The sequence below is a fragment of the Mobula hypostoma genome, chromosome 11 (assembly GCF_963921235.1).
Source record: "Mobula hypostoma chromosome 11, sMobHyp1.1, whole genome shotgun sequence".
Classification (NCBI taxonomy): domain Eukaryota; kingdom Metazoa; phylum Chordata; class Chondrichthyes; order Myliobatiformes; family Myliobatidae; genus Mobula; species Mobula hypostoma.
In genome coordinates, this window is record NC_086107.1 from 95,099,198 (window position 1) to 95,126,676 (window position 27,479).

General features: G+C 46.3%; 1 protein-coding gene across 2 annotated transcripts; it reads left to right on the top strand.

The window, feature by feature from the left end:
* Positions 1-27,479, top strand: paqr4a (progestin and adipoQ receptor family member IVa). 2 transcript variants are annotated; one of them, XM_063062563.1, is made up of 3 exons: positions 1-248; positions 26,125-26,343; positions 26,948-27,479. In XM_063062563.1, the coding sequence occupies exons 1-3, from the start codon at positions 89-91 to the stop codon at positions 27,376-27,378; spliced, it is 810 nt and encodes a 269-aa protein (XP_062918633.1). In that variant the 5' UTR covers positions 1-88; the 3' UTR covers positions 27,379-27,479. The 2 variants fall into 2 exon arrangements, with proteins under 2 accessions (XP_062918633.1, XP_062918634.1); XM_063062564.1 differs by lacking the exon at positions 1-248 and adding an exon at positions 22,963-23,141.

A 27,479-nucleotide genomic window follows, 5' to 3' on the forward strand; every position in this document is an offset into this window, starting at 1 on the left:
GGGACCGCCCCCCTTTTATAGTTGGAAGGGGGAGCGGCGGACAGTTGGCGGTTCGGTGGGTCCGGGCTCTCTGCCCTCTCCTGGCCCGATGCCGAGCGGGCCCCGGCTCCAGGACTGGGCCAGTAGCCCGGCCCACCTACAGTTCAACCGGTTCGTGCTGGGCGGCTACCGGCCCGTGACCCCGCTGCGAGGCTGTGTGAGCAGCCTGTTCTACCTGCATAACGAGCTCGGTAACATCTACACCCACGGTCAGTGTCCGAGAGGGGAGTCCCAGAGGGAAGGACGGGATGCTGGGGGGCGGGAGCGGTCCAGAGCCACTCTCGGTGTGTGTGGGGTGGGGGCAGAGATCCAGGGTAGGGTCATGGGCAGCCAGCTCGGGCCAGTACAACGAGCTCGGTAACATCTACACCCAAGGTCCCAGTGACCTAGGGGAGGGATTGTTCCGGGTGGGGGGAGGTAGAGGAGAGGTGGAAAGAGGTGTTGATCTGGGGTGGACGGGGGAGAGGGAGGTGGGTTTACGGGCCGGGAAGTGGGTTGACCAGGGTGGTGGGAACGGACGGGAGAGTGAGGTGGGGGAGGTTGGTATGATGGGGAAAGGAGGGAACGTGGGTTGATGGGATGGAAGAGTTGGAGCAGATTGGTGGGATAGGAGGGGTCGGTGGCTTGCCACGGGGTATGAGGGAAGAGAGTAGGTTGGTAGGGTGGAGAACCAATCTGTTTCCAGCCTCCCTCTGTGGCCCATCACCTTACAATAGACAATAGGTGCAGGAGTAGGCCATTCGGCCCTTTGAGCCAGCACCACCATTCACTGTGATCATGGCTGATCACCCACAATCAGTATCCACTTCCTGCCTTATCCCCATAACCTTTGATTCCACTATCTTTAAGAGCTCTATCCATCTTTTTCTTGAAAGTATCCAGAGACTTGGCCTCCACAGCCTTCTGGGGCAGAGCATTCCATATATCCACCATTCTCTGGGTGTGGAACCACAGCCAGCCAGCCAACCTCCTCTGCCCAGCATCCTGTCATCCCAGTCCCCATTTCCTTGAGCCTGTTCCATTCACCCCAACAAATCATCCAATCAAGTCTGTTTGTGTGAAATCCCCTTCCCCTCCCCAGAGAAGTGTTGCTTCCTTGCAGCATCCTGGTGGGTTTCCATGAAGGAAGCAGGTGTTCAGCCACCTTCCTGGGGTGAAGGAGGCTCAGGGGTGACCCGATGTGTGTGAAAGATTATCCCAGGCATCAATGGGGGAAGGAGAATCTTTGTTCCTCCACTTTTCCCCTGTGGAAGCAAATCAAGGGGTTAGGTTTTGGGAGAGAGGAAGGAAGTTTAAAGAGGACTGTTGGTATGCATGTGTGAGTTCGCCACAAGACATAGGAGCTGAATTAGGCTATTCAGCCCCTCGAATCTGCTCTGCTATTCCATCATATCTGATTTATTTTCCCTCTCAACCCCAATCTCCTATCTTCTCTCTGTAACCTTTGACACCCATACTAACCAAGAACCTATCAGCCTCCACTTTAAATATACCTAATGACATGCCTGTCACGGGCATCTGTGGTGATGATATCACAGATTCATTACCCTCTGACTAAAGAAATTCCTCCATGTCTGTATTCTAAAGGGGTGACCTCATATTCTGAGCCCGTGTACTCTGGTCCTAGACTCTCCCACTATTGGAAACATCCTCTCCACATCCACTCTGTCTAGGCTTTTCAATATTCTAAAAGTTTCAATTACAGTCCCTGCCATTCTTCTGATTCCAGTGAGTACAGGCCCAGAACTATCAAATATTCCTCATATGTTAACCCTTTCATTCCTGGGATCATTCTTACAAATCTCCACTGGACCCTCTCCAATGTCAGCAGGTCCTTTCTAAGATACGAAGCCGAAAACTGATCATAGTACTCCAAATGCAGTCTGACCAATGCCTTATAAAGACTCAGAATTACATCCTTGCTTTTTGTATTCTAATCCACTGGAAATGAATGCTAATATTAGATTTGCCTTGTCAAAGGCCTTCTGAAAATACAAGTAAACAACATCCACTGACTCTCCTTTCTCTATGCTGCCTCAAAGAATTCCAACAGATCTGTCAGGCAAACAACAGGAATTCTGCAGATGCTGGAAATTCAAGCAACATACATCAAAGTTGCTGGTGAACGCGGCAGGCCAGGCAGCATCTATAGGAAGAGGCGCAGTCGACGTTTCAGGCGGAGACCCTTCGTCAGGACTAACTCTTCCTTCAGTTAGTCCTGACGAAGGGTCTCGGCCTGAAATGTCGACTGCGCCTCTTCCTATAGATGCTGCTTGGCCTGCTGCGTTCATGAGATCTGTCAGGCAATTTTTTACCTTTACAACAGAGATGAGGAATTTCTTTAGCTAGAGGGTTGTGAATTAGTGGAATTCATTGCCTCAGATTTCACTAGAGGCCATGTCATTGGGTATATTTAAAGTGGAGGTCGATTAGTTAGTGTCAAAGGCTAAGGGCTGAATGTAGGAGAATGAAGGTTCATTTTATTATCAAAGCATGTATGCAGAATATATCTGAGACATCCAGTTAGCCATTGAATATAGAAAACCATACAAGTAGCTGAAAGAAAGACATCAATTTCCTCCCCCCACATGAAAAGAAAAAGAAACAAAGCCTTGCAAGCCCCAAACACCCTAGTGAGATTGAGAGGGATGATAAATCAGTTATGATTGAATGGTGGAGCAGACGCAATGGACCAAATGGCCTAATTCTGCTATGTCAGGAATTTGATGGAAAGGCTTGATCGGTGTGTCAGAGCATCAGGAAACTGATGGGAGGTGTTTTTGGAGGAAATATTGTTGGATCATCAGTGAAGCAATTGGTCTGTGCTGTGTATTAACATGGGTTGGAGGTGTGCTGAGAATGCACACTGTGTAACGGTCTCTGGCTGCAAAGCTCCAACACCTCCTCCAGGACCTCTGTAAATCAGCCCTGACATGCACTTTGGGCTAATTGGTCCCCAGAGGAGCCTGCCTGAGTGAGCAACAGGGTAAACACCAGGCACTCGAGGGAGGTCACGGTTGGGGCTGGCTGTGCTTCTCCCAGCTAAGCCGTGCACCTGTCCTCCCCGTATCACTCATCCTTGTGTTGTTCAAGACCCGTCCGCCGTTCCCCTCCGTAGGTTGTCTGGACTGATGTCTCCCCCCCACCCCCATCACTGCAACAAATGCGGTCGGCTCATGGAATGTGTGTGGGTGGGGAGGGGTGCCTTTGGTTTCTCTCCGCTGAAGCTCAGCCATCGGTGTGTGGGGCCCCCGTGTACTCTACCATGCTCAGCCCTCAAACAGGCAGTTTGTATCCCTGGACCGGGATGCTGTGTAACTTGGTGTACTCTGTCCGGGTTACAGTAGACATTGAACATTGGCAATCGTTTAGGCTGCCTTGTTTACCCATCTCCAGGCTCCCTGACCTGCTGAGCTCCCCAGCATTTTGTTGTGTGTGCATCTGCAAAATCTCTCGCTTATGATAGATCAGAATCTGGTTTAATATCACCAGCAGACGTTGTAAAATTTGTTAACTTTGTGGCAGCAGTACAATGCAAAACATGATAATATAGTAAAAAAAACTGCACTACAGCAAGAATATACATATTAAACAGTTAAATTAAGGAAGTAATACAAAAAGAGAAATAAAAATATGTAATGAGGTAGTGTTCATGGGTTCACTGTCCACTCAGAAACCGGATGGCAGAGGGGAAGAGGCTGTTCCTGAATTGAGTGTGTCTCTTCAGGCTTCTGTACCTCCTTCCTGTTGGCAGCAACGAGAAGAGATCATGTCTTGAGAGGTGGGGGTCCTTAATGATGGATGCCCCCTTTTTCAGGCACCACTTCTTGAAGATGTCGTATGGGATACTATGGGGGCTAGTATCCATGATGGAGCTGATTAATTTTACAGGTTTCTACAACTTCGATCTTGTGCATTAGCCTCCCCCCCAACCCCGTACCAGGCGGTGATGCTGCCTATGATACATCTGTAGACATTAGCGAGTGTTTTGGGTGACAAACCAAATCTCCTCAAGCTCCTAATGAAATGTAGCTGCTGTCTTGCCTTTCCAGCTGCATCAATATATTACGACCAGGTTTGGCCCTCAGAGATATTGACACCCAGGAGCTTCAAACTGCTCACTCTCTCCACTTCTGATTCCTCTGAGGACTGGTGTGTGTTCGCTCATCTTACCCGTTCTGAAGTCCACAATCAATTCTGTGATCTTACTGATGTTGAGTGCAAAGTTTTTGCAGCACTCGTTTGCTCCTTATGCCCTCTCATCACCATCTGAGATGAGATGGTCCTTATTATCTGCCTGACCTGCTCGTTCCACATTTTTTTCTCCCCCCCCCCCCACCCACGCCATCTCTATGTGGGGCAGAGGCAGATGCTGGTGGGTGGGAGGAGAGGCAGAGAGAAGCCACGGTAAGAAGAAAGGACAGCGGGGGTGGGGGTAAACAGGAAAAAGTGGAAACAACATGGATGCAAGGGTGTGTAAAAATGAGAGTCTGTGGCTGAGCGGTAGCAATTGCAGTGCTTTGGGGTAGGGAGAGAGAGGAGGGAGAAGCAGTGTATGTGAGGGTTCATCATAATGGAAGACACAACAGCAAGCAGTGGGAGGGGTAAATTCTCAGAGTGGGACAGAGAGGGAGGTAAGGTGGGGCAGACAATGCGAGGGTGTGTCAGAACAAGGGAGAGAGACAGCACTGAGCAGTGGGGCCCCCAGGTCAGCGATAATCTGCTGTCACCCAGTAGATGATTAGGTTAGCCTAGCCCATAATCCCCACTCAGAGCAACTACTACTCTTCCCCACCCACCACCCTTCACGGTCTGAGGGGTTGAACCCATTATGTTCTGTAACTCCAAATCTTATCGAAAGAAAAACATGGGAACCATGAGGTGCATGGCTACTTAGTCTTACTTTAATGAGACGCTTACCTGTGACATGGTGGCATAATAATGTATGCCATTTACATACTTTTACATATAACCCATAATGAATTATGTAAACACAATACTTAATATATTTACGATACCACTCAAATATTACTGACATATTAAATACACCGCAATCCTCCCAACTCAATACAGAATGGATCTCAACTCTCAGCTACTATATAGACATCCACAGCATAATAAATCCAGGAGCAGCATAGCTGGTGAGTTGTTGATTGTGGAGTGTGTTACATTATAATATGCAAGGAGGAAGTTGCTGAGCTTCTGATTCAGAGTAAGTGTAGTGTGTTCTGCTGACATTGCTCACAGAACGTTCTTTAGACTTTGGACAAAACTTTCCACCAAGCCATTTCTGGCTGGGTGGTACGGTGCAGATGTAATGCATCTTACTCCATTCATTTTCAGAAATGACTTAAACTGTTCCTCGACAAACTGGTCCATTGTCACTGACTAAGTGTTCTGGAGCACCAGTACTTGAGAAGAGGCTTCTCAACATATCAGCGGCGTGTGAGGCCATAGTGAAGGCCACTGGAAACACTTCTGGCCACTTTGTAGCTGCATCCACTACCACCAAGAAATTTGTGCCCATGAACGGTCTTGCAAAATCCACATGTGTCATCTGCCAGGGTAATGCAGGCCATACCCAGGGATGGAGAGATGCAGCTCTTGGCCTCATCTGGGCATGTCGGCATCCCAAACAGTGCACGGCTGCTCGATCTTCTGATCTATCCCAGGCCACCAGCAAACGCTTTGAGCCAATGCTTTCAACTTGACCACGCCGAGGTGACCGACGTGTAACTCTTCTGACATTTTAGCTCTCAGCATGGATGGTACAGCAACTCTCAATCCCCACATAAGGCAACCCCTGTCAAGGGGAAGTTCATCCTGGCACTGGTAAAAATGGGGGGAAATTGGAATTTTTGCTGCACATTCCAGCCATTTTTGCTTGCCATGTAGACCTGAGACTGTCTTTTTTTCCTTCTGGTTTCCTTTTGGATCAACTCTGCTGTAATTGAGAGATTTTTGATTTGCATTGTGAAAAATACGTACAGGGAAGTGTCCTCTATTGTAAATTTTTCTGGTACTTCCTTTTCCAAGGGTAAAAGGGACATCCATCAGCATTTCCACGATTAGTTGTCTTCTTGAATTCAATCTTGTAATTGTGTCCTCCAAGAATCAGAGCCCATCTCTGCATTCATTCATGCTGTTGCTGTTAGTGGAACACCCTTCTGTGGATTGAAGTTGGACACTTGTGGTGGATCAGTAATGAGCGTAAACTCTATCCCATACAAGTACTGGTTGAAACGTTTATACCCCACATCAAACCTGAGGCTTCCCTGTCGATCTGTTGGTAATATTCTCTGCAGTGGTAAGGGAATGTGATGTAAAGGCTATGGGGCGTTCACTTCCATCAGTCATAACATGACAAGATGGCACCGATACCATAACGCAAGGCTTCACAGGCAAGCTTCACTGGGTGATGTAGATAATGTGTCAGTACTGTGTCTGATGTCACCATTTCCTTATTCTTTTGGAAAGCCACCTCCGACTGCTTTGTCCATTGCCATTTCTTCCCGATCTGTAGTAATGAGCCAAGATGTGAAGCACAGTAACCAGGTTCAGCAGGAGCCTGTGCTGAAATGAAAATGATTGCCTACTATGCCATTGATGTTTAGGGCAGCAATGAAAGTCCTCCATCTCTGATGGTATTCAGGATCTTCATCATGTCAAAGCTTGCTCTCGATTTTTCACTACTGTTAGTCATGCAAGTGCTGGGTGGAGACTCAATAATACTGTCACGTTCGGATGTAGAAGGATTCTTCATTGCTGTTTCTGTAACAATATTGTTTTACAAGTCAGGGTTGTCAGCCCTGAGCTGACCCCACCCCCACCTCCCGAACCTGGAGGACCAGTGGACCACTCCTGGTCTGGCCTATACACATTGACCTATTTGTCATGGGTGACCCTGCTAAGAGCCAAAGCACAAGGCCTGACTCAGTCAACGTGGCTCTCCAGGATATTGAGGCATGCGAGCCTCCAAAATCAATGACAAGCTTGTAGTTCTCTTGGAGAAGGAACCTGTTATAGTAATTGACAAAACCTTCCCCTCCAGGAAGATTTGCAAAGATGTTCTCTATCCCTGGGCAGTGGGTATTGAGCTACTTCCAGTACTGTTTGACGGTGACCTTAAAATCACCACAGATCCTGACAGACCCATTCTTCTTGGCTACCGGGACCACTGGTATTGCTCAAGGGCTCAACACGACCTTGGAAAGAATTCCTTCAGCCTCCATGTAATCTAGCTCACTTACTACTTTATTACAGAGGCTATAAGGAACCAGATGGGTTTTTAAAACTCGTGCTATGCTTGTACGCTTCTCTAGCATCATACAGTACCTTTCTTAATTTGCTTTTAGTTGACTCTATTGCAGGGGATGTGGCATGCAAATGAAGGATGGATCTCCAATTAAGTTGTTGTTTTCTTAGCCAGTCATAGCTCCACAATGCTGGCCCTCCTGTTTTTACCACGTACAAGCCCAATGTGGCTTGTTGGTTGTTGGATTTCACTGATACGAATGACATTCCTATAGGAGTTATCTTTTCTCCAGTATAGTTGGATATCTGCAGGCTTCAGTTCAGCATCTTTAAAATGCCTTTCAAACTCATTTTGTGTAATGACTGAAACAGCCAAGCAATTGTCCAATTCCATTTTAATTAATTTGCTGTTCACTTCTGGTGTAAGCCATATTGGTCATTTCTGGTTAGTTTTCACATTGTAAATACCAAGGCTACTGAGTCTTTTATCACTCTCATTATCACATCATTCATCAGTAGCATGTAGATTCTTCTTGAAACTGCAATTGGACTTTTTATCTTTTTCTCTTCCCTGTACAGTCCATTTATTTTTGTCTGCCCAATGTGCCCTTTGTATGTGTCCTACTTTGTTGCATTTCCTGCAAGTTTTGCCTTTAAATCTGCATTGTATGTGAGCCCCTGCCACAACAGTAACACAATTTGTTTGGCTAGGCAGGTTTCTGTTTAGACATTGTAGTTTTGCTCACGCTCTCTTCATTCCTGACTGCAACTCAATTGCATCTCTAGCCGCGGTTTCCATTGATACAGTGATTTAAAACTGCTCTTTTAAATCTGAGTTATGCTCTGGTTAGGAGACATTTTTGAATGCTTTCTTGTAAAATTCCACAAACTAAACAATCTCTCAGTATATCATTAAACCCATTGATGAACTGGCAATGCTTAGGCAATTTCTTCAATTCAGCTGTGTAAGCTGAAATAGACTCCACATCCTTTTGATACTGCTTATGAAACCTAAAGCGTCTGCAATCAACAATAGTTTCGGTTTTAAATGATCCTGCATTACTTTCATGATATCAGCAAAGCCCATTTTGACTGGTTTGGTTGCAATAGTCAGACTTCTTGGCAATCTTTATGCTCTTCCACCTATTGCACCCAGCAAAACTGGCACTGGTTTCTCATCGGCTATTCCATTTGCTTTTTAAAAAAACTGCTCAATTCATCAGCATACATAATCCAGTTATCTATTGTGCAATCGAACATGTCTACCTTTCTGATGTAGCCAACCATTTCTGCCTTTTTAAAAAATTTATGATTATCACCTGGTACTCACTGTTTATAAACCCATGAACTTCTTCAGTTTTCCACCTTGTTTAACTTAACGAGTTGAGGTATTTGAAAGCAAATGGAATAGCCTATGAGAGGTCAATGCCAATTTTGCCCGCTTCTGAAGAAACACTTGCGGCATGTTTTTTTAAAACTTGAACATCTCTCTCTCCCCTTGAGAAGAAAAAAGAATGTGCTGCACTTCAACAGGTAGGGTTCATTTTAAAACTACCTCATCGCCACTTGTGTTTTGGAACTCCGAAAATTATTGAAAGGAAAACACAGGAACTGGGAGATGCACATCTGCTTTGTTTTGCTCACTTATGATATGGTGGCGTAATAACATAACCCATTCACATACTTCATATGGGTTATATGTAAGAGTATGTAAACAAAAAATGCTTAATCAAATATTACTGAAATATTAAATACATTACAGAGCCTATGTGTGGCTGCAAGAGGGCTGCACAGTGCAATCCCACGTAACAAGTTTCTGTAAACTTCTGGTTTTGAGAGGCGATGGAAGGTGTCAGATTCAAAAGATACCAACACAATCTCCACTCAATGCGGATCAGTGTCCCAGAGTCACGCAGCACAGAAATAGGCCCTTCAGCCCAACTGGTCCATGCCAGCCCACATCCTTTCCTGAGCTTATCCCATCTGCCTGTATTTGACCCATATCCCTCTGAACCTTTCCTATCTGTGTACCAGTCCAAGTGTCTTCCTCTGGGAGCTCGTTCTGGCTGAAAGTCCTGACCCTTTAAACCTTTCCTCTCTCACCTTAAATCTGTGCCCTGGAGGAGAGAAACCATGACCTCCCACTTTATCTATGTCCCTTGTGGTTTTATAAACCTTGGTCAGGTTACCCCTCAGCCTCCTTCACTCCAAGGAAAACTAGTCCGGTCTCTTCTTGCAACTCAAGCCTTCCAGTCCCGGGAATGTCCTGGTGAAAGTTTCCTGCACCATCTCCAGCTTATTCCCATGCTTCCTATAGCTGGGCAACCAGAACTGCACGGTGCAGCCTCACGGACATCATGTATAGCTGTCATCTCCCACTGAGGGTGGGGAACTTGCCAGCATTTATCACCTACCCTTCATCTCCCTCTTGAGAAGGGGGAAGATAGGGGAGAGTTAAAGTGGCAGATGTGGAAAGAATTGGGGAGTGTCCCATGCAGATGGAGGTTAAGGGGAACTATTCAGAAACCAGTCCTGCAGTGAGAGACACCAAATGTTCTCAGGATAAGCTGCACAAACAAGCCACTGTCTCCGCTGTCAGAGCAGGAAGGGATTTTTGTTAATAATTACTATTAAAATGCCTAAAGTGGGGATGTGGAGAGGGTGAGTCCAAATTTGTCCAGGACCATGAGCACAGCCTCAGAATAAAGGGAAGTCACTTTAGAATAGAGATGAGGAGAAATTTCTATAGCCCGAGAGTGGTGAATCTGTGGAATTCATTGCCCAACACAGCTGTGGAAGCCAAGTCATTGGGTATATTTAAAGAGGAATTTTAGAAGTTCTTGATTAATGTAGTAAGGGAGTCAAAGGTTATGGAGAGAAGGTGGGAGAATGGGGTTGAGAGGGATTATAAAATCAACCACTATTGAATGGTGGAATGGACCAGAGGAGAAATGTCCCGATTCTACTTCTATGTCTTATAATCTTAATCTTTCCCAGCCAGCAGTGTCCCCATTTCAAACTGTAGAGCTGGTCACCTTGAGGGGAATTAGCTGACGCTCCATTCCCTGTGATTGGATTAGCACACTGAGCCCCCGCTTGATGCACATCGCGTCCACTCCCATCTGCATCAGCCTCGTAGCCAGTGGGTGAGCCTATCCCCTGCCACAGACTGGGTGGGGGGTGGGATGTGATGGGTATTGGGTGCAGTATTGCAGTTATTCAGGGCTGTGGGTGGTTGGAGAGGGAGCAGTGTTGTAAAATTCAACCCTCATCCCAACCATAGCGCGTCAAGAGTTTGAATAACACTGCTGTTAGGGCTGGGAAATCCCTCCCTTAACCTGCTTAATTCTCTTTTGTTCTCTATCTTTTAATCTCTCTCATTCTGCTGTCTGTCTCCATTTGCTTCTCCTTTTCTCCTTAAAGTCAAAGTGGAGTTTATTGTCAATTGCACAAGTATGTGACTTTCTCCAGCAGTTTGAAAATCAAAATCAAAAACTGTTTATTGTCACACATAAGTACAGGTTCAATGGAAAAACTTCATACAACAGAATCTCAGACAGATAGCATCAGATATACAACATTCACAGGAAAAGCATCAACTAAACAGATGGAAAATGCAACAAAAATAAATAAAGTACTTTTTCGCGTAAAGTGATCAAAGTTAAGTAGCTGTTCTCAAGTCTGGTGGGATGTGCTTTCAGGCTTTTATATCTTCTGCCCGATGGGAGAAGAGAGAATGTCTGAGGTGGGTGGGGTCTTTGGTTGTGTTGACTGCGTTACAGAGACAGTGGAAAGTGCGGACGGACTTCATGGAGGGGAGTCTGGTTCCTGTGATGTGCTGAGCTGTGTCCTCACTCTCTGCAGTTTAATGCAGTCACAGGCGGAAATATGCCGTACCAAACTGTGATACAGCTGTGGTGCATCAATTAAAAATGACAATGAAGGACACAGTCGGAACAAAACAAAATCTATTTTAGTGCTAAATAGTCACCTTATTGCTCTTCTGGTGTAATGATTAGGGCTGTGCAGATTGGTTCAAGAACTGAATGGTCAGTCATGGAGCATTGTAGCATTGAAATAGGCCCTTTGGTCCATTTACCCCATGCCGAATGGTTATTCTGCCTAGTCACATCGACCCACACATAGACCATACTCCTCTCATCAATGTGCACATTCAAACCTTTCTTAAATGTTGCAGTCGAACCTGCACCCACCACTTCCACTGGCGTCTTGTTCCAAACGCATACCACCCTCTGAGTGAAGAAGTTCCCCCTCAACCTCCCTTTAAATATTTCACCTTTAACCTTCAACATGACTTCTAGTTCTGTGGAAATTTGCCCATCTATACTCATAATTTTGTATATTTCTATCATATTCCTTCGCCCTAGGGAATACAATCCTAACCTATTAGTGTCGTGGTTTCTCGTTTCTTACAAACAACAAGGAGACGCAGAAAATCCTTCAAGACGTTTTAAACTTTAATTTGCAAATCAAAGCTGAGACAATCAGAAAGCTAGTAGCTGACTGCCCATCGAGGCTTGTACACAGCATTTTTTATAGCAATCTCCTATCTTAGCTACATTATCATATCCAGACGGCCTGTGATCACATATCATCAATACATCTGCTCTCGACCTTCCACTATCGTTTTACTCCCCAATTTAATCATGTCCTAGTTTACTTTTTAGACCAGATGTCCCCTCATCCCTAACCACAGTTATTTCTTAATTGGTCTTGTTTTGACATACTGCCACATATTTCATTACCTTACTCGCCACCGTTATCTTCCTACTTGGTTTCATTCTAGTTCTCTTCATGAATTAATAGTGATTAGGTCAAAAGTCATGGCTACATAGTGAATACCCTCTATTCAGCTAGCAGTGGTTACATAGTAAATATAGAAAATATAATGTGTGCATTTGAGTGAATACTGAAATACTGTTGAGTAAATATTGTAAATACTGTAATACATAGAAAATACAATGTATGCGTTTACATTTTCCAATATAATCCGCCCTTTGAGACCCACAGGGTCTCATACAGAGAGAGAGAGGACTGAGAGTCTATGCACAAAAGCTCAAATAAAGCCATGCATTTACTCCCAAATTTGGGTTAAACTATAGTTTTCTGCGCTTAAGACTCAAAGTGTTCTCTCCCTAACTCCCTAGGCCGCTGAGCCAAAAACCCATCCCTTCGTAACTGAGACAGGAAAAAAGACTCGGGAGCCTTCACAGCCTAATCCCCACATATCTCATCTCTCTCCTGTTCGTCTTGCGTGTCTCGTAGACTGTACGAATACATCATTGGTGTCTCCTTCTCCATAGGGCTCGACCCAACAATTTCCAGGAGCATTGGAAACCGTTTCATTGCAGCACGCACTACAAGCGACTTGAGGCATGGAAGAAAACAGCACAGAATGACCGCACAGCTTAGCAATACAATACCAATGGTTACTGCAATCTTGGTCAGCCATGCTCCCCATCCTCCTAGTTTACTATTTAACCAGTCAAAGAACTGATGTCCAAACCCTGCATTTTGTTTAACTTCCTTTCTTAAATTTTTCAGTTTATTCATTGCTCTGGTAAACGATCCCTCCAGACTAGCATTATTTGGTATAAAAGTACAGCACTGTTCCCCAAGCATTACACAAACTCCTCCTTTCTCTGCCAATAGCCAGTCTAGTACCTGTCTATTCTGCCACGCCACTCTGCTGGTTGCATCTAGCTGCTGCCCCAAGGCCTCTAGTGCATCATCAGTGTAGTTAATGAATCTCTGTTGATTATAATATATATAATTTATCCATTCAACATTTTTACTAACCCCTATTATAGGTGTAAGTGCCTCCCAGCCCGCAGCAATCTCATTTCTTGCCTTAAATTCATCAGGTATACCTCTCGGCTGTCCTATACTGTCGATTTGGATTGTTGGATCAGGTTCATATTTTCTCTTCCTTCGTCGCAGTATCTGCTGCTTCAGAGCGTCAAATTGTACTTCAGGGGATACTACAACTTCTTGAATCAGCATAACTCGTGTACATGTACCTGTCCAACCGAGGGGGAGCGTGGATCTCAGACCTCCCTCCTTCCCACAGAGCCACCAGGTATCTGCTAACAGGATGGTCTGGGCATCCAGTGCACCATCGGGCGGAGGGGTACCTGTCTTGTATCTCTGGCCTGGGGTTACATCCCAAGTCTTAGCACAGTTACCACTGAAATGTCCAACCAAGAGATCACCCGTCCGTGTGAAACATTCATAACTCAAATGCTCCTGCACTTTGAGCTTTCCCAAAGTGGGTGTTTGGCTTCTTTTATTCATAGCCCACGGTCTGCTGTAATTGCGGTTAGAGGCAAGCTTGTTTTGATCATACTGCGAGGAAGCCTGGTATAACATACACCAATAAGGGCACATTGGTGTGTTATCAATACATTTCCGATAACAAGGATCTATCCTGCTACAAATTCCCATACTGCAGGTCTTGACTATACTTGGACACTGCTGCGCACACTGCCCCCTCCGCTCCTTTCGCCGTTGCGTGCAGGTGGAAGAGTTGTATGGCATGGGGACTACATATTGCACTGGACTTGCCCTTGAGCATAGATAACAATTCTGTCTCTTCATCATCCCTGCTGTATAATTTGCCCATTGGTACCACGTGTTCTGGTACCATGGTACGGAGATAACCATTGTGCTCCTCTTACTCCTTTCTCTCAGATTTGGTGGGATCCTAACAGTCCCATGCCACATCTGCCAAATTAATGGTCTCCAAATCTGCACAAGATCTGAGTGTATCATCCCGGGGGGTGGGGGGGGGGGTGCGGGACTGGTCGCCCCCAAGTCGTCCCCATTATCTGGAAGAGTACTACCATCCATAACCCCATCCTTAGGATCTTCGGGCCTGTCCTCAGGACCAAAAATTTCCCTTATTACTCGGTCAAGTTCCTGCGGTTCAGTGTCAGCTTCTTGTTGCTCTTGTCTGTCCCCTACTGTTTGTTCCTCTTCACCACTTACCTCGGGTGGCCCACCTGACTGTACCTGCGGGATTGCTCTAGTGCAGTGATTGAGATGATACCAGGTGGAGCGTCCTTCCACTTGAACTGCGGTGGGTGATGCTTTGGTCACTGTAAAGAGCCCTTGCCTTCTGGGTTCGTTCCACTTTTTTCGAAACGCTCGCACGTAGACCTGATCGCCTGGCTTGATTGGTCCTTCCCCTTGATCAATCTCTGGCTCTTTCTGTTTTTCCTGTACATAAATAGACTTATGCATCATAGTTAATTGCCGCATGCATTGTTTTAATTCCAATTCCAGTTGTTCTAAACTAGGCCCTTTGTATGGTCCTCTCCACTGGGGCACTGGCATGGGCCTTCCGGTTAGCATTTCATGCGGTGTTAGACACGTCATCCGATTAGTCTGCATGCGGTAACTCATTAATGCTAATGGTGGTGCATCGACCCAATTAAGTTTAGTATCTGCACAGATTTTGTTTAGTTTGGTTTTTAAGGTCCCGTTAATTCTTTCCACCATACCCTGCGACTGAGGGTGATACACACATCCAAATCTCTGCTTTATTCTCAGTGCTCGCAGAACTAACTTGACCACTTTTTGAATGAAAGCTGAACCATTGTCTGAGCTAATTTCTGTCGGTATCCCAAACCTTGGGATCACTTCGTTTGTCAGGAATTTCACCACTGTTCCTGCCCCTTGATCTTTCGAGGGTGCTGCCTCTACCCATCTGCTGAATCTGTCCATTACCATCAACATGTATCTTTTCCCTCTTACTGTTTTTATCATGTCTACATAGTCAATCACTTGGTGTTTAAATGGCCCTTCAGGTACGGGTATATGACCTATTGGGGTTGTAATTCCTTTCCGATTATTATTCTGCACACATATCTCGCACTGTGACAACACATGGTCTACTGAAGCCTGTAAATAAGGCGACCAAAATCCATTCTTTTTTATTTTTCTTATTACTTCCCCCCTTGCACAATGATCCATCCCATGTGCTTCTGAGATCAGGATAGTCAGTAAAGGGGTGGGAGCTACCAGTAGGCCATCTTCCGTGGTCCATAGGCCTTCTGGGATTTGCTTGCCCCCCCCCCCCACTTCGTCTCCACAGTGTTTGTTCTGCCAAAGTTGCCTTTCCCTGTATTTCAATTAGGTCCTCTACCATAGGTTCCGGCTCTAGACTTACCTGGGGTGCGCTGACAACGGATGTACACCCTGACGCTTTCCTGGCTGCTTCATCTGCAGCTTGATTTCCCCTTGTTACTGTATCGTTTCCTTTTTTATGTCCCTGGCATTTTACTATAGCCAGTGCTTTAGGTTTCATCAGCGCTTTTATTAGATCTAAAATCCGCTGACAGTGCTGTATGGGATCTCCACTGCTCTTTTTAAAACCTCTCTGTTTCCACACTGTAGATTACTCCCCAAGCTTGTATGTCCTACTTCCTTCATTATTTTCCTTAGTGGCGTTACAATTTCAGCATATTCCCCAATCCAATCTGAACTATATCCTGTCAGTCCCAGAAACGTCATCATCTGTCTCACTGTCTGGGGTTTGAGAGCTTTAGTTATAGCCTCAATTTGATCCGGCGCTATCGCCTTCACTCCCTTGGATATCACTCTACCTAGGTATTCTACCTGTTGCTTGCAAAATTGCAGCTTCTTTCTAGATACCTTATGCCCTCCATGCGCCAGTCTCTCTAAAAGGGTTATGGTATCCTGTTCACACTGTCCCTCACTCTCGGAGCAAATCAACAAATCATCCACATACTCTATCAATGTACTTTCCAACGATATGCCCTCTAGGTCCGCTTTTAACTCTTGATTAAATACGTGTGGTGAATGTTTAAATCCTTGAGGCATTCTAGTGTAGGTATACTGGTTATTTCTGTGTGTAAATGCAAATAGATACTGACACTGATCTGCCAGGGGAACGCTGAAAAAAGCCGAACACAAATCAATCACTGAAAAATAGTCTGCCTCTGGTGGAACATTAGTCAAGAGCGTGTGTGGGTTGGGAACTACCGCTGGCCAGTCTTTCATTACCTCATTCACCGCTCGCAAGTCATGCACCAGTCTCCATTTAGATTTATCCGCTTTAAGGACAGGTAACAGTGGGGTATTACATGGGCTGTCTGTCCTTAAGTACTCCTGCCTCCAGTAGCCCCTGTATCGTTGGCGCTATTCCCTCTTCTGCCTCTGGTTTCAGGGGATATTGTGGTCTCCTGGGTGGAACTGCTCCCTTTTTCAGCTTTATTTCTACTGGACTAGCTGTTCTTATTTTCCCTACATCCGTGTCATGTTGTGACCACAGAATAGATGGTAACCTATCTAGCCTGTTATCTCTCTGCCCCCTTCCTTGGGATTTCCAGTCCTGTCTGGGCTGCTGTTTAAATTTATTCTGTCCCTGATAGGGCATTTGCGAGAAAAGCTCCCTCAAAGACGTTTATTATTGGCATGGGGTTTTCCGGACTCTGTCTTACGGCACGACCGGTCCCTCCATATAATGGCATTTCATTCATTTCAACGGCTGTGCTTAAATCGGTCATTGCTGGCTGCATCTTCTTGCCTTTTTCTTTTTCCTTTTTAAGTTCTCCAAGCTGCGTTTGTATCAGCTTTCTTTGCTTCTTGCTGCTCAGTCAACTTTCGTTTGTCTTTTCGATATTTTTCGACCGTATGGGCTACGTGGTCCCTGAATTCCTGTGGGGTCATTGACATCAGTCCGGCCACTTCCTCAAGTTTAGACTTAACTTGGGAAGGCATCGCATCCAAAACAGCACTTCGGAACATCCAGGTCATAAACGGGTTGCCTTCCACCTCTTGTTCAGTTTCCAGTCTCCCACCTTTTCAACTGATTTTCTATGTAGGCTACTGGATTTTCAGTGTCTCCCAGTGGATCCCTTTTCATGGCTTTGGGGTCCATTTTGGGTGGATAGAGCTCCCTGAGGGCCCCCCATACCCTCTGCCTCACTGTGTCAAATCTGGCCCCGTCAATCAGTGTGCTGTCCGCATTCTGTATGCCAGCCGCTTCCATCAGCTCTCGCAGTCCGGAGGTTCCCATCAGCCTTATCAGCAGCGCCTTCAAATCTCCCATAGCCAACATTCGTCCCGTGGTTTCTTCCTCAAAGGCCCTAATCCATTTCCCTGCACCCTCATGTAGGCTGGGCAGGGTGTTTTTCAGCCCTTCCAGGTCCTGGGATCCCCAAGGAATATACTGTACTTGTTCCAATCCTTTTACTAACAACGGCATCATTCTTCCTCTCCTTTCCCACATCTCCTGACTCTCCTCCTCGCCTGACTCCCCATCTGTTTCTGAGCACGTTTTCACTGGCTGCCACATGATTCTTTCCGGGGTTTCCTTTCTCCCTTGGCCTCCTCGTGGAGTTCTTTCTTTCTGCCTTGAGCTAGCATTTGCTTTGGCCCATGCGAAATCCTCAAACTCTCGTTGGAAATTCAGTCTGCGCTGTAATTCCCTAATCTCTCCCTCTGTTTCTAATATCTGCCTTTTCACTCTCTCTTTTTCCCCTTCAAGGCTCTTGTCTCCTATCCTCTGCCTACATTCTCCGGCACCCTCTCTTTCGCTACTTAACTCTTGCCCACCCGACAAGTTACCTTCTGCTCTAGCCTGCTCAGCTCCGTGTCCATGTAACAAAGATTTCTCTTCATCCCTTTTCGCTCTTAATTCCTGTAACCCTTTGATCTCTTCTTCTATTTCCCTTTTCTCCTGCTCCTTTTCGTGATTCTTTCTTTCTTCCTCGGTATCCCAGCCTATAATTTCTCCATTTAGATCCACTCTTCCTGTTATCATCGGACACTGCTTAAGGGTTTTTCTCTCGTAATAGGGAGGAGGTTTTTCTACGTCTTTCAGGTCTGGGTATAGAGCCGAAGCCGGCTCCCTGTTATGCTTTTCCTTTTCTTTATCAGCCTGCTCGTTTCGTTTCTCAGTGTCTTTTCTACTTACTATTAATATACCTCCCGTCTTTCTTAATCTTTCTCCCTCCAGCCTAAAGAGTTTTAACACTTCAATTTCTTGTTCCCTTTTTCCTTCTCTTTTCTTAGATTTATCTTTGGGTTTGTGATTTTTAATTAGCGCTTCCATTTCCTCACATAAGCTTACATCAAACGTTCCTTCTCTTGGCCATTTCGTGACCAGTTCTTTAGTTCTTTTTTCCCATTTTTCTGAAATTTCCACGATCTTACCTTGACACACCGGGAATTTTCTGCTCAATAGTTCTACTGCTGTTCCTTTCTCTGTCATGTTGCTCTCTTTTTCCTTTTTCTATTATGGTATTTTTAGAATCTCACTACTTGCCTATTTAATAGTACTATTTTTCTAACTCTATTTCTATGCCTAGCCTTATGGTTTATCTCACCAGCGTCTGAATTCTCTATCAAACTATCTTTGTCTCTTACTACGTTCTGCCCGTGCAGATCCCTACTTAGGGCGATATCCACAGAACCTTTTACACCTCGCCTATGCAGACCCTTACACTTCTTAAGGCGGTATTCACGAGGATTTTTAATTCTCCTTCCCTGCCTGTTCAGACCTCCGTTTCGTGCGAAGCGGTATCCACAGGGACTTACCAACACCACGTGGAACTTTCTTACTTATCTTGTACTTACCCCCACTGCCGTGCTCTTGATTAATCCTCTGAGCCTCCTTTTATCCCCGATTCTGCCAGATTCTTTGGATCGGAGAGACCTTTCGGCAGTTGCTTCACACTTCTGAGTCCCCGAGACCCCCCAAAACCAACAGAATTCTTAGTCCGAATTATCGCAAAAAGCGCTCACTTTTTTCTTTGGGTGCACCCTTAATTATGTTAGCCTCGTGAGGGTCCCCGAGACCGGGAAGCGTCCCAATCTGCCGTTCCCTTCCTCGCGGGTCTCTATCCGATCCTGTTCGTGACGCCAATTTTGTCGAGGTTTCTCGTTTCTTACAAACAACAAGGAGACGCAGAAAATCCTTCAAGACGTTTTAAACTTTAATTTGCAAATCAAAGCTGAGACAATCAGAAAGCTAGTAGCTGACTGCCCATCGAGGCTTGTACACAGCATTTTTTATAGCAATCTCCTATCTTAGCTACATTATCATATCCAGACGGCCTGTGATCACATATCAATACATCCGCTCTCGACCTTCCACTATTGTTTTACTCCCCAATTTAATTATGTCCTAGTTTACTTTTTAGACCAGGTGTCTCCTCATCCCTAACCACAGTTATTTCTTAATTGGTCTTGTTTTGACATACTGCCACATAGTTCATTACCTTACTTTCATTACCGTTATCTTCCTACTTGGTTTCATTCTAGTTCTCTTCATGAATTAATAGTGATTAGGTCAAAAGTCATGGCTACATAGTGAATACCCTCTATTCAGCTAGCAGTGGTTACATAGTAAATATAGAAAATATAATGTGTGCATTTGAGTGAATACTGAAATACTGTTGAGTAAATATTGTAAATACTGTAATACATAGAAAATACAATGTATGCGTTTACATTTTCCAATATTAGCTCAGGTCTTCAAGTCCCGGCAGCATCCACGTAAATTTTCTGTATTCTTTCAATCCAACTGAAAACTTTCCTGTACATAGGTGACTTTAGAACTACACACAAATTAGGCCTCACCAATGTCTCATACAACTTCTCCTGTAGGCAGTATTTTGATTTATAAAGGCCAATGTGCCAGAAGTTCTCTTTGCAACACTATCTACCTGTGACGTCACGTTCTTGGAAATATTATCTGTATGCCCATATCCCTCTACTTTACTGTACTCAATGCCCCTAATGTTCACTGTGTAAGTCCTACAAATCTGCAAGCCTCATACTTTGCTGCATGAAATTGAATCTGCCATTTTCAACCCATTTTTCCAGCTAGTCTAGATTCTGCTGCAGGTTTTGACAGCCTTCCTCACTACCACAGCCTCAATCTTGGTGTCATTCAAAGTTCAAAGTAAATTTATTATCACCATATACAACCCTGAGATTCATTTTCTTGTGGGCATTCTCAATAAATCTATAGAATGATAACCATTATAGAATCAATGAAAGAAAGACTGCCCAACTAGGGGGTTCAACCAGAGTGCAGAAGACAATAACTGTGCAAAAACAAAAAGAAGAAATAATAAATAAATAAGCAATAAATATTAAGAATGTGAGATAAAGAGTGCTTAAAAGTGAGTCCATGGGTTGTGGGAACATTTCAATGAATGGGGGAGATAAGTTATCCCCTTTGGTTCAAGAACCTGATGGTTGAGGGGTAATAACTGTTTCTGAACCTGGTGCTGGGGGTCCCTGATGCTATAACCATATAACAATTACAGCACGGAAACAGGCCATCTCGGCCCCTCTATTCCATGCCAAACTCTTACTCTCACCTAGTCCCACCGACCTGCACTCAGCCCATAACCCTCCGTTCCTTTCCTGTCCATATATCTATCCAATTTAACTTTAAATGACAACATCGAACCTGTCTCAACCACTTCTGCTGGAAGCTCATTCCATGCAGCTACCACCCTCTGAGTAAAGAAGTTCCCCCTCATGTTACCCCTAAACTTTTGCCCTTTAACTCTCAACTCATGTCCTCTTGTTTGAATCTCCCCCACTCTCAATGGAAAAAGCCTATCCACATCAACTCTATCTATCCCCCTCATAATTTTAAATACCTCTATCAAGTCCCCCCTCAACCCTTCTACGCTCCAAAGAATAAAGACCCAACTTGTTCAACCTTTCTCTGTAACTTAGGTGATGAAACCCAGGCAACATTCTAGTAAATCTTCTCTGTACTCTCTCAATTTTGTTGACATCTTTCCTATAATTTGGTGACCAGAACTGTACACAATACTCCAAATTTGGCCTCACCGATGCCTTGTACAATTTCAACCCAACTCCTATACTCAATGCTGTGATTTATAAAGGCCAGCATACCAAAAGCTTTCTTCACCACCCTATCCACATGAGATTCCACCTTCAGGGAACTATGCACCATTATTCCTAGATTCCTCTGCTCTACTGCATTCTTCAATGCCCGACCATTTACCCTGTATGTCCTATTTTGATTAGTCCTACCAAAATGTAGCACCTCACATTTATCAGCATTAAAGTCCATCTGCCATCTTTCAGCCCACTCTTCTAAGTGGTCTAAATCTCTCTGCAAGCTCTGAAGACCTACTTCATTATCCACAACTCCACCTATCTTAGTATCATCTGCATACTTACTAATCCAATTGACCACCCCATCATCCAGATCATTTATACGTGTAATATATATATGATGGATGCTGCTTTCCCGCAACAGCATGTGGGAGGACTTGGAATGTGTGGGAGGGTTTCACCTGCAAATTTGCTGATCCAGTTTATCATATTATCATCCAGATTATTAATATAAATGACAAACAACACTCCTAGCACCGATCCCTGCGAAACACCATGAATCACTGACCTCCAGCTAGAATAAGTGCCTTCGACCACTACTCTCTGTCTTCTGTGGGTAAGCCAGTTCTGAATCCAAATGGCCAATTCCCCATGGATCCCATACTTCTTAATCTTCTGGATGTGCCTACCATGAGGGACCTTATTAAACACCTTACTAAAAGCCATATAGACAACATCCACAGCAATACCTTCATCAATCGCCCTTGTCACCTTTTCAGAAAACTCAATCAAGTTAGTAAGACATTTCTTGCCCGCACAAAGCCATGCTGGTATTCACTGATTGGGCTATGTTTTTCCAAATGCTGGTAAATCCTGTCCCTAAGAATTCTGTCTGGTAATTTCCTTACCACCAGTGTGAGACTCACTGGTCTATAGTTTCCAGGATTATCCCTGGTTCCCTTCTTCAGTAATTGACCATCTGCTGCCACTCGAGCTAAGGCAGTGTTGAATCCAGTTACTATTTCATGCTAAATGCCCAGTGACGGAAGCTCCTGACCAGCCTCTCATGTAGGACTTTGGCAAAGGCCTTGCTAAAGTCCATGCAGACAACATCTACTGCCTTTCCTTCATAAATTTTCCTGGTAACCTCCTCGAAAAGCATTAAGATTGGTTAGATATGACCTACCACACATAAATCCATGTTGACTATCCCTAATCAGGCCTCGTCTATCCAAATACTTGTATATCCCATCCCTTACAATACTTTCCATGACTGGTGAAGGGTCTCGGCCGAAAACAATGACTTTTTACTCTTTTTCCATAGATGCTGCCTGGCCTGCTGATTTCCTCCAGCATTTTGTATGTGTTGCTTAAATTTTCAACATATGCAGATTTTCTCTTGTTTGTGTCCCAATTTAAAATCTCAACCAGAAGACCAGTCCTATCCTTCTCCATAATTATCTTGAAACTAATGGAATTATGATCACTAGATCCAAAGTGTTCCCTTAGAAACATTTCTGCCATCTATCCTGTCTCATTCCCTAATAGGAGATCCAGTATTGCGTTCTCTCCAGCTGGGACCTCTACATATTGACAAACTCTATCCCTTTCAGCATTTTTACATTATGGGAGTTTGAGTCAATATGTCTAAAGTTAAAATCACCTACTATCACAACTTTGTTTCTTGCAACAGTATGCAATCTCTCCATAGATTAACTCTTCTAAATCCTGCGGAATTTTGGATTGTCTGTATTATAATACCATTAACGAGTTCATCCTTTTCTTATTCCTCAGTTCCATCTCAGTGAATGAGCCCTCCTGTGTGTCTTGTCTGAGAACCTCCATGACATTTTCCCTGACTAGTAATGCCACCGCACCATCACTAATACCTCCTGCTCTATCATGTCTACAGCAACAGATCTCGGAACACTGAGCTGCCAGCCCTGCCTCTCCTGCAACCAAGTCTTTAATGGGTACATTATCTTAATTACATGTGCTGATCCAGGCTCTAAGCTGATCCGCCTTACCTACAATACTCCTTGCATTGAAATGTACACAGTTCAGAATATTACTTCCACCATGCTGAGCCTTTTGGTTTCTGTCTTTGTAGCTCGAGGCTGGTGCCAGGGAAATAGCCCTTTCCTCAATGTCATTAAGGCAAAGGAGATGATTATAGACTTAAGGAACAAAGGTCTTAGGCACATGTATATGGCTAGGATACCTAAAACTGTAAGAATGTTATGTATTGCACTGCTGTCATAAAAAGAAACACATTTCATGACACTTGTGAATGATGGTAAACCTGATTCTGATATGGCTCTCTGTTGTGGGAAGGGGGCAGGGAGAGGGGAGGGAGCGGGAAGCACCAGAGAGACATTCTGTAATGATAAGTAAACCAATTGTTTGGAATCAGATGACCTTGCCTGCTGTCTCAGGGCTGGGTGTGTCTACACCCGTGCCACTCCCGCCCCCCCCCCAATCCCTAGCACTCCATCCGAGATGCTCCACCTTCATCATTCCCAACATCTTTTGCTCCCACCAGACTTACGTATGATCTTGCGCTCTGCTCCACGTTGTCGAATACAGTGCTAAGCAAAGGTCTTCAGCACCCAAGCTGTATATAAGATTTTTGCACAGTACTGCACATCGCTGGCATAGCAATGGAAACCGCAAGCAGTCTCGAACTCCTGGGAGTGCACACCTTACACAACCTCTCATGGTCCCAGAATACATCCTCCACATCTAGAAACCATATCAACACCTCTGCTTTCTGAGGCGGCTGAAGAGAGTGGGCTATGCACAGCGATACTCATGGCCTTCTACAGATACACAGTGAGGAGCATCCTCACAAGCTGCATCACTGTGTGGTGCTGCAGCTCTACAATGGCTAGTGAAAACTACTCAGCGCATCACCAGCACCACCCTACCCGCCATCAAGGAGATGTATACTGAACGGTGCCGGAAAATGTCCAACAGTATCATGAAGGATCTGTTCATGGACTGTTTGTCCCACTCCCATCAGGGAGGAAGCTATGCAGCATCCATGCTGGGACTACTAGACTCAAAAACAGTTACTTTCCCCAAGCAGTAAGGGTGATCAATACCTCCACCCACAAACCCACCTCTCCACACCCCCCACCACTACTTTACCATTTCCTGTCAGTCATCTTATGTATGGACACTTCTGTACCTAGTGTCACTTTATGGACATTCAATCAATCTATGTATATAAGCTATCTTATGTGTCTTTTTTATTATTGTGTTCTATATCTTGTTTTTTTTTGTTGTCCTGCATTGGACTGAGAGTAACAATTATTTTCTTCTCCTTTACACTTGTGTTCTGGAAATGACATTAAACAATCTTGATGCAACCTAACTTCCACTTTTTCCATAACCACTCCACTAGCTGCCCTGGCGTTCCCATCCCCTGGAACTCTAGTTTAAACCCCACCCCTGAAGCAGCACTCACAGTCCTTCCCAGGAGGATATTAGTCCATGTCCAGTCCAGGTGCAAACTGTCTCACCTATACAGGCCCCACCTTCCCTGGCAGAGAGACCAAGTCAAAGATCTAAAGCCCTTCCTCCTGTACCATCTCCTTAGCCGTGTGTTAAACTTTATGATCTTCCTACTTCTGGCCTCACTTGCGCATGACACAAATAGCAATCCTGGAGGTCCTGTCCTTTAACTTAGCACCTAACTCCCTGAACTCACTTTGCAGGACTTTGTCACCCTTCCTGCCGCGCCATTGGTACCGTTGTGGGCCATGAACACCAGCTGATCACCCTCTGCCTTAAAGTTGCTATCAATCCGAGACATTCCTGACATTGATAACCTGGGAGGCAATGTACCATTTGAGAATCTTGTTCTCATGCACAGAACCTCCTGTTTGTTCCCCTAATCACTACTGCTCACCCCTTCTTCCCACTTCCCTCCTGGGCTGGGCCCAGGACAGATCACCTGAGGTGTTAGTGCTGGGGGATTTAAAGCTGCTGACCTAAAGCTTCTCTCTCCACTGCCAATCCCCATAATGTAGCCTGATGTACTTTCAACTGGTCCATGTCAACCAAGATTCTCATTCAAACTGGTCTCATTTGGCCTGTATTGCTCTAAACCTTTCCTGTCTGTGTACCTGTCTCAGTGCCTTTAAATTGTACCAGGTGGTGAACCCGTCTACCACACTCTCCTCACTATTGACATGTGCGGCGTCTGCCTGCTCAACACCCTGGATAAGTGAACCCCCACATCCGGGCCAGACTTGCCCTCTCTCCCGCGTCTGGTTTGTCCACCCACTCTCCCCACTACTGAGCCACCTGCTCCTTGGCTGGCCTCCCCCATACCCTGCCACATCTGGGCTGGCCTCTCCCCATACCCCACCACATCTGGGCTGGCCTCTCCCTATACCCTGGCACATCTGGGCTGGCCTTTCCCTCTACCCTGGCACATCTGGGCTGGCCTTTCCCTCTACCCTGGCACATCTGGGCTGGCCTCTCCCTATACCCTGGCACATCTGGGCTGGCCTTTCCCTCTACCCTGGCACGTCTGGGCTGGCCTCTCCCTATACCCTGGCACATCTGGGCTGGCCTCTCCCTCTACTCTGCCACATCTGGGCTGGCCTCTCCCTCTACTCTGCCACATCTGGGCTCTCCCCCACTTCCTCTGGCAGATCGTTCCATATCCTTACCAGCCTCTGTGAGAAAAAAGATACTGACCCTGCAGAGGGGGGCGTGGAGATGGAGGGGTTGATAAGAAAGGTCGGGGGGCGTATGCAGGGGACGAGGGGAGGCAACTGATGCAGTCAGCTGGCAATGGGATGGGTGGAGGGGAGGATGGTTGTCAGGGTTGGGAGAGAGGGGAATGAGGAGGGAAGAGACAGGATGGAGAAAGAGGGAGATGGAGTGATCAGCCGGGAACAGTATTACCCTGCCTTTGACTAACTCCTGTTCCTTCCCCTTCAGGAATCCCACTGCTGTATTTCCTGTTCCTGATGCCAGCTGAAATTCAGTGGTCACAGCTGAGTGTCCCATGGCTGGCCGTGTCCCACTGCCTGGCCTGTGTCGCCCCCCAACTGGGTAGTGTCCTCTACCACCTCTTCATGAGCCATGAGGGGGGGGCGCCCGTCTACCACACTCTCCTCACTATCGACATGTGCGGCATCTGCCTGCTCAACACTCTGGGTAAGTGAACCCCGCATCCGGGCCAGACTTCCCCTCTCTCCCGCGTCTGGGCTGTTCGTTCACCCACTCTCCCCACTACTGGACCACCCACACCTTGGCCAGCTGCTTCCTCTACCCCACCACATCTGGGCTGGTCTGTCCCTCTACCCCACCATGTCTGGGCTGGTCTCTCCCTCTACCCTGCCACATCTAGCCTGGCCTGGCCTGTCCCTCTACCCCGCCACATCTGGGCTGGCCTATCCCTCTACCCCGCCACATCTGGCCTGGTCTGTCCCTCTACCCTGCCACATCTGGCCTGGTCTGTCCCTCTACCCCGCCACATCTGGCCCGGCCTGTCCCTCTACCCCGCTACATCTGGGCTGGTCTCCCTCTGTCCCCCACATCTGGGCTGGTTGGTTGCTCCCTCTCTCCCCTTCACACTCCTAGATCGGTCAAAGGGAACCATTACATCAGTGAGGAAGGGGTGTGGAGTATGTATTGTCTATAATCATCTTTCTCTCCCCCACCCCCTCACCCCCCTCTTCCCCCTTGGCTGCACCACCCACCTGTTGCTCCTGATTCCACCCCTCTCCCGCCCTCTGTCCCTCCCCCACCCCCACCCCAGGCGCACTGCCCATTATCTATGCCACACTCCTGTGCCGCCCGGCCCTGCGTGCTCTGGCCCTGCTATCCTACGCCACTCTCTCGCTCTGGGTGGTACGTCAGGCCCTGGCGGCTGTTACCACCCTCGGGCGCCTGCGCTGCTTCCTGGGGCCAGCCTGCTTCCGGCTGGTGCTCCTCCTCCTCCGGTGGTGCGGCCTGGCCTGGGGCTCCCCCTCCGCCCTGCCCCGCTACCTGGCCATGGACGGGCTAGGGGCGCTGGGGGGGCTGATCAACGCCGGCCGGATCCCTGAGCGCTGGTTCCCTGGCGCCTTCGACTACTGCCTCAACAGCCACCAGATCATGCACCTACTGGTGGTGGCCAGCATTTACTGCTTGAACCGGGGTGTCCTGGATGACCTAGGCTGGATCAGTGTCCCCCGTTGCCCCTCCTGACTCCTACCTCTCTCCCCAACCCCTCCTTCTCTCTGAATGCCTTCCCAATCTTCCTGGCTCCTTCTCCTGAACCCGTTCCCCACCTCCCACTCACCCCAGTC

Bases quoted from the DNA above. Each gene is read 5' to 3' on its own strand.
- paqr4a (XM_063062563.1), top strand. From the start codon at position 89: ATGCCGAGCGGGCCCCGGCTCCAGGACTGGGCCAGTAGCCCGGCCCAC. The intron at 249-26,124 runs GTCAGTGTCCGA...CTTCCCCTTCAG, and splicing joins CGGTAACATCTACACCCACG to GAATCCCACTGCTGTATTTC. The intron at 26,344-26,947 runs GTAAGTGAACCC...CCCCCACCCCAG, and splicing joins CTGCCTGCTCAACACTCTGG to GCGCACTGCCCATTATCTAT.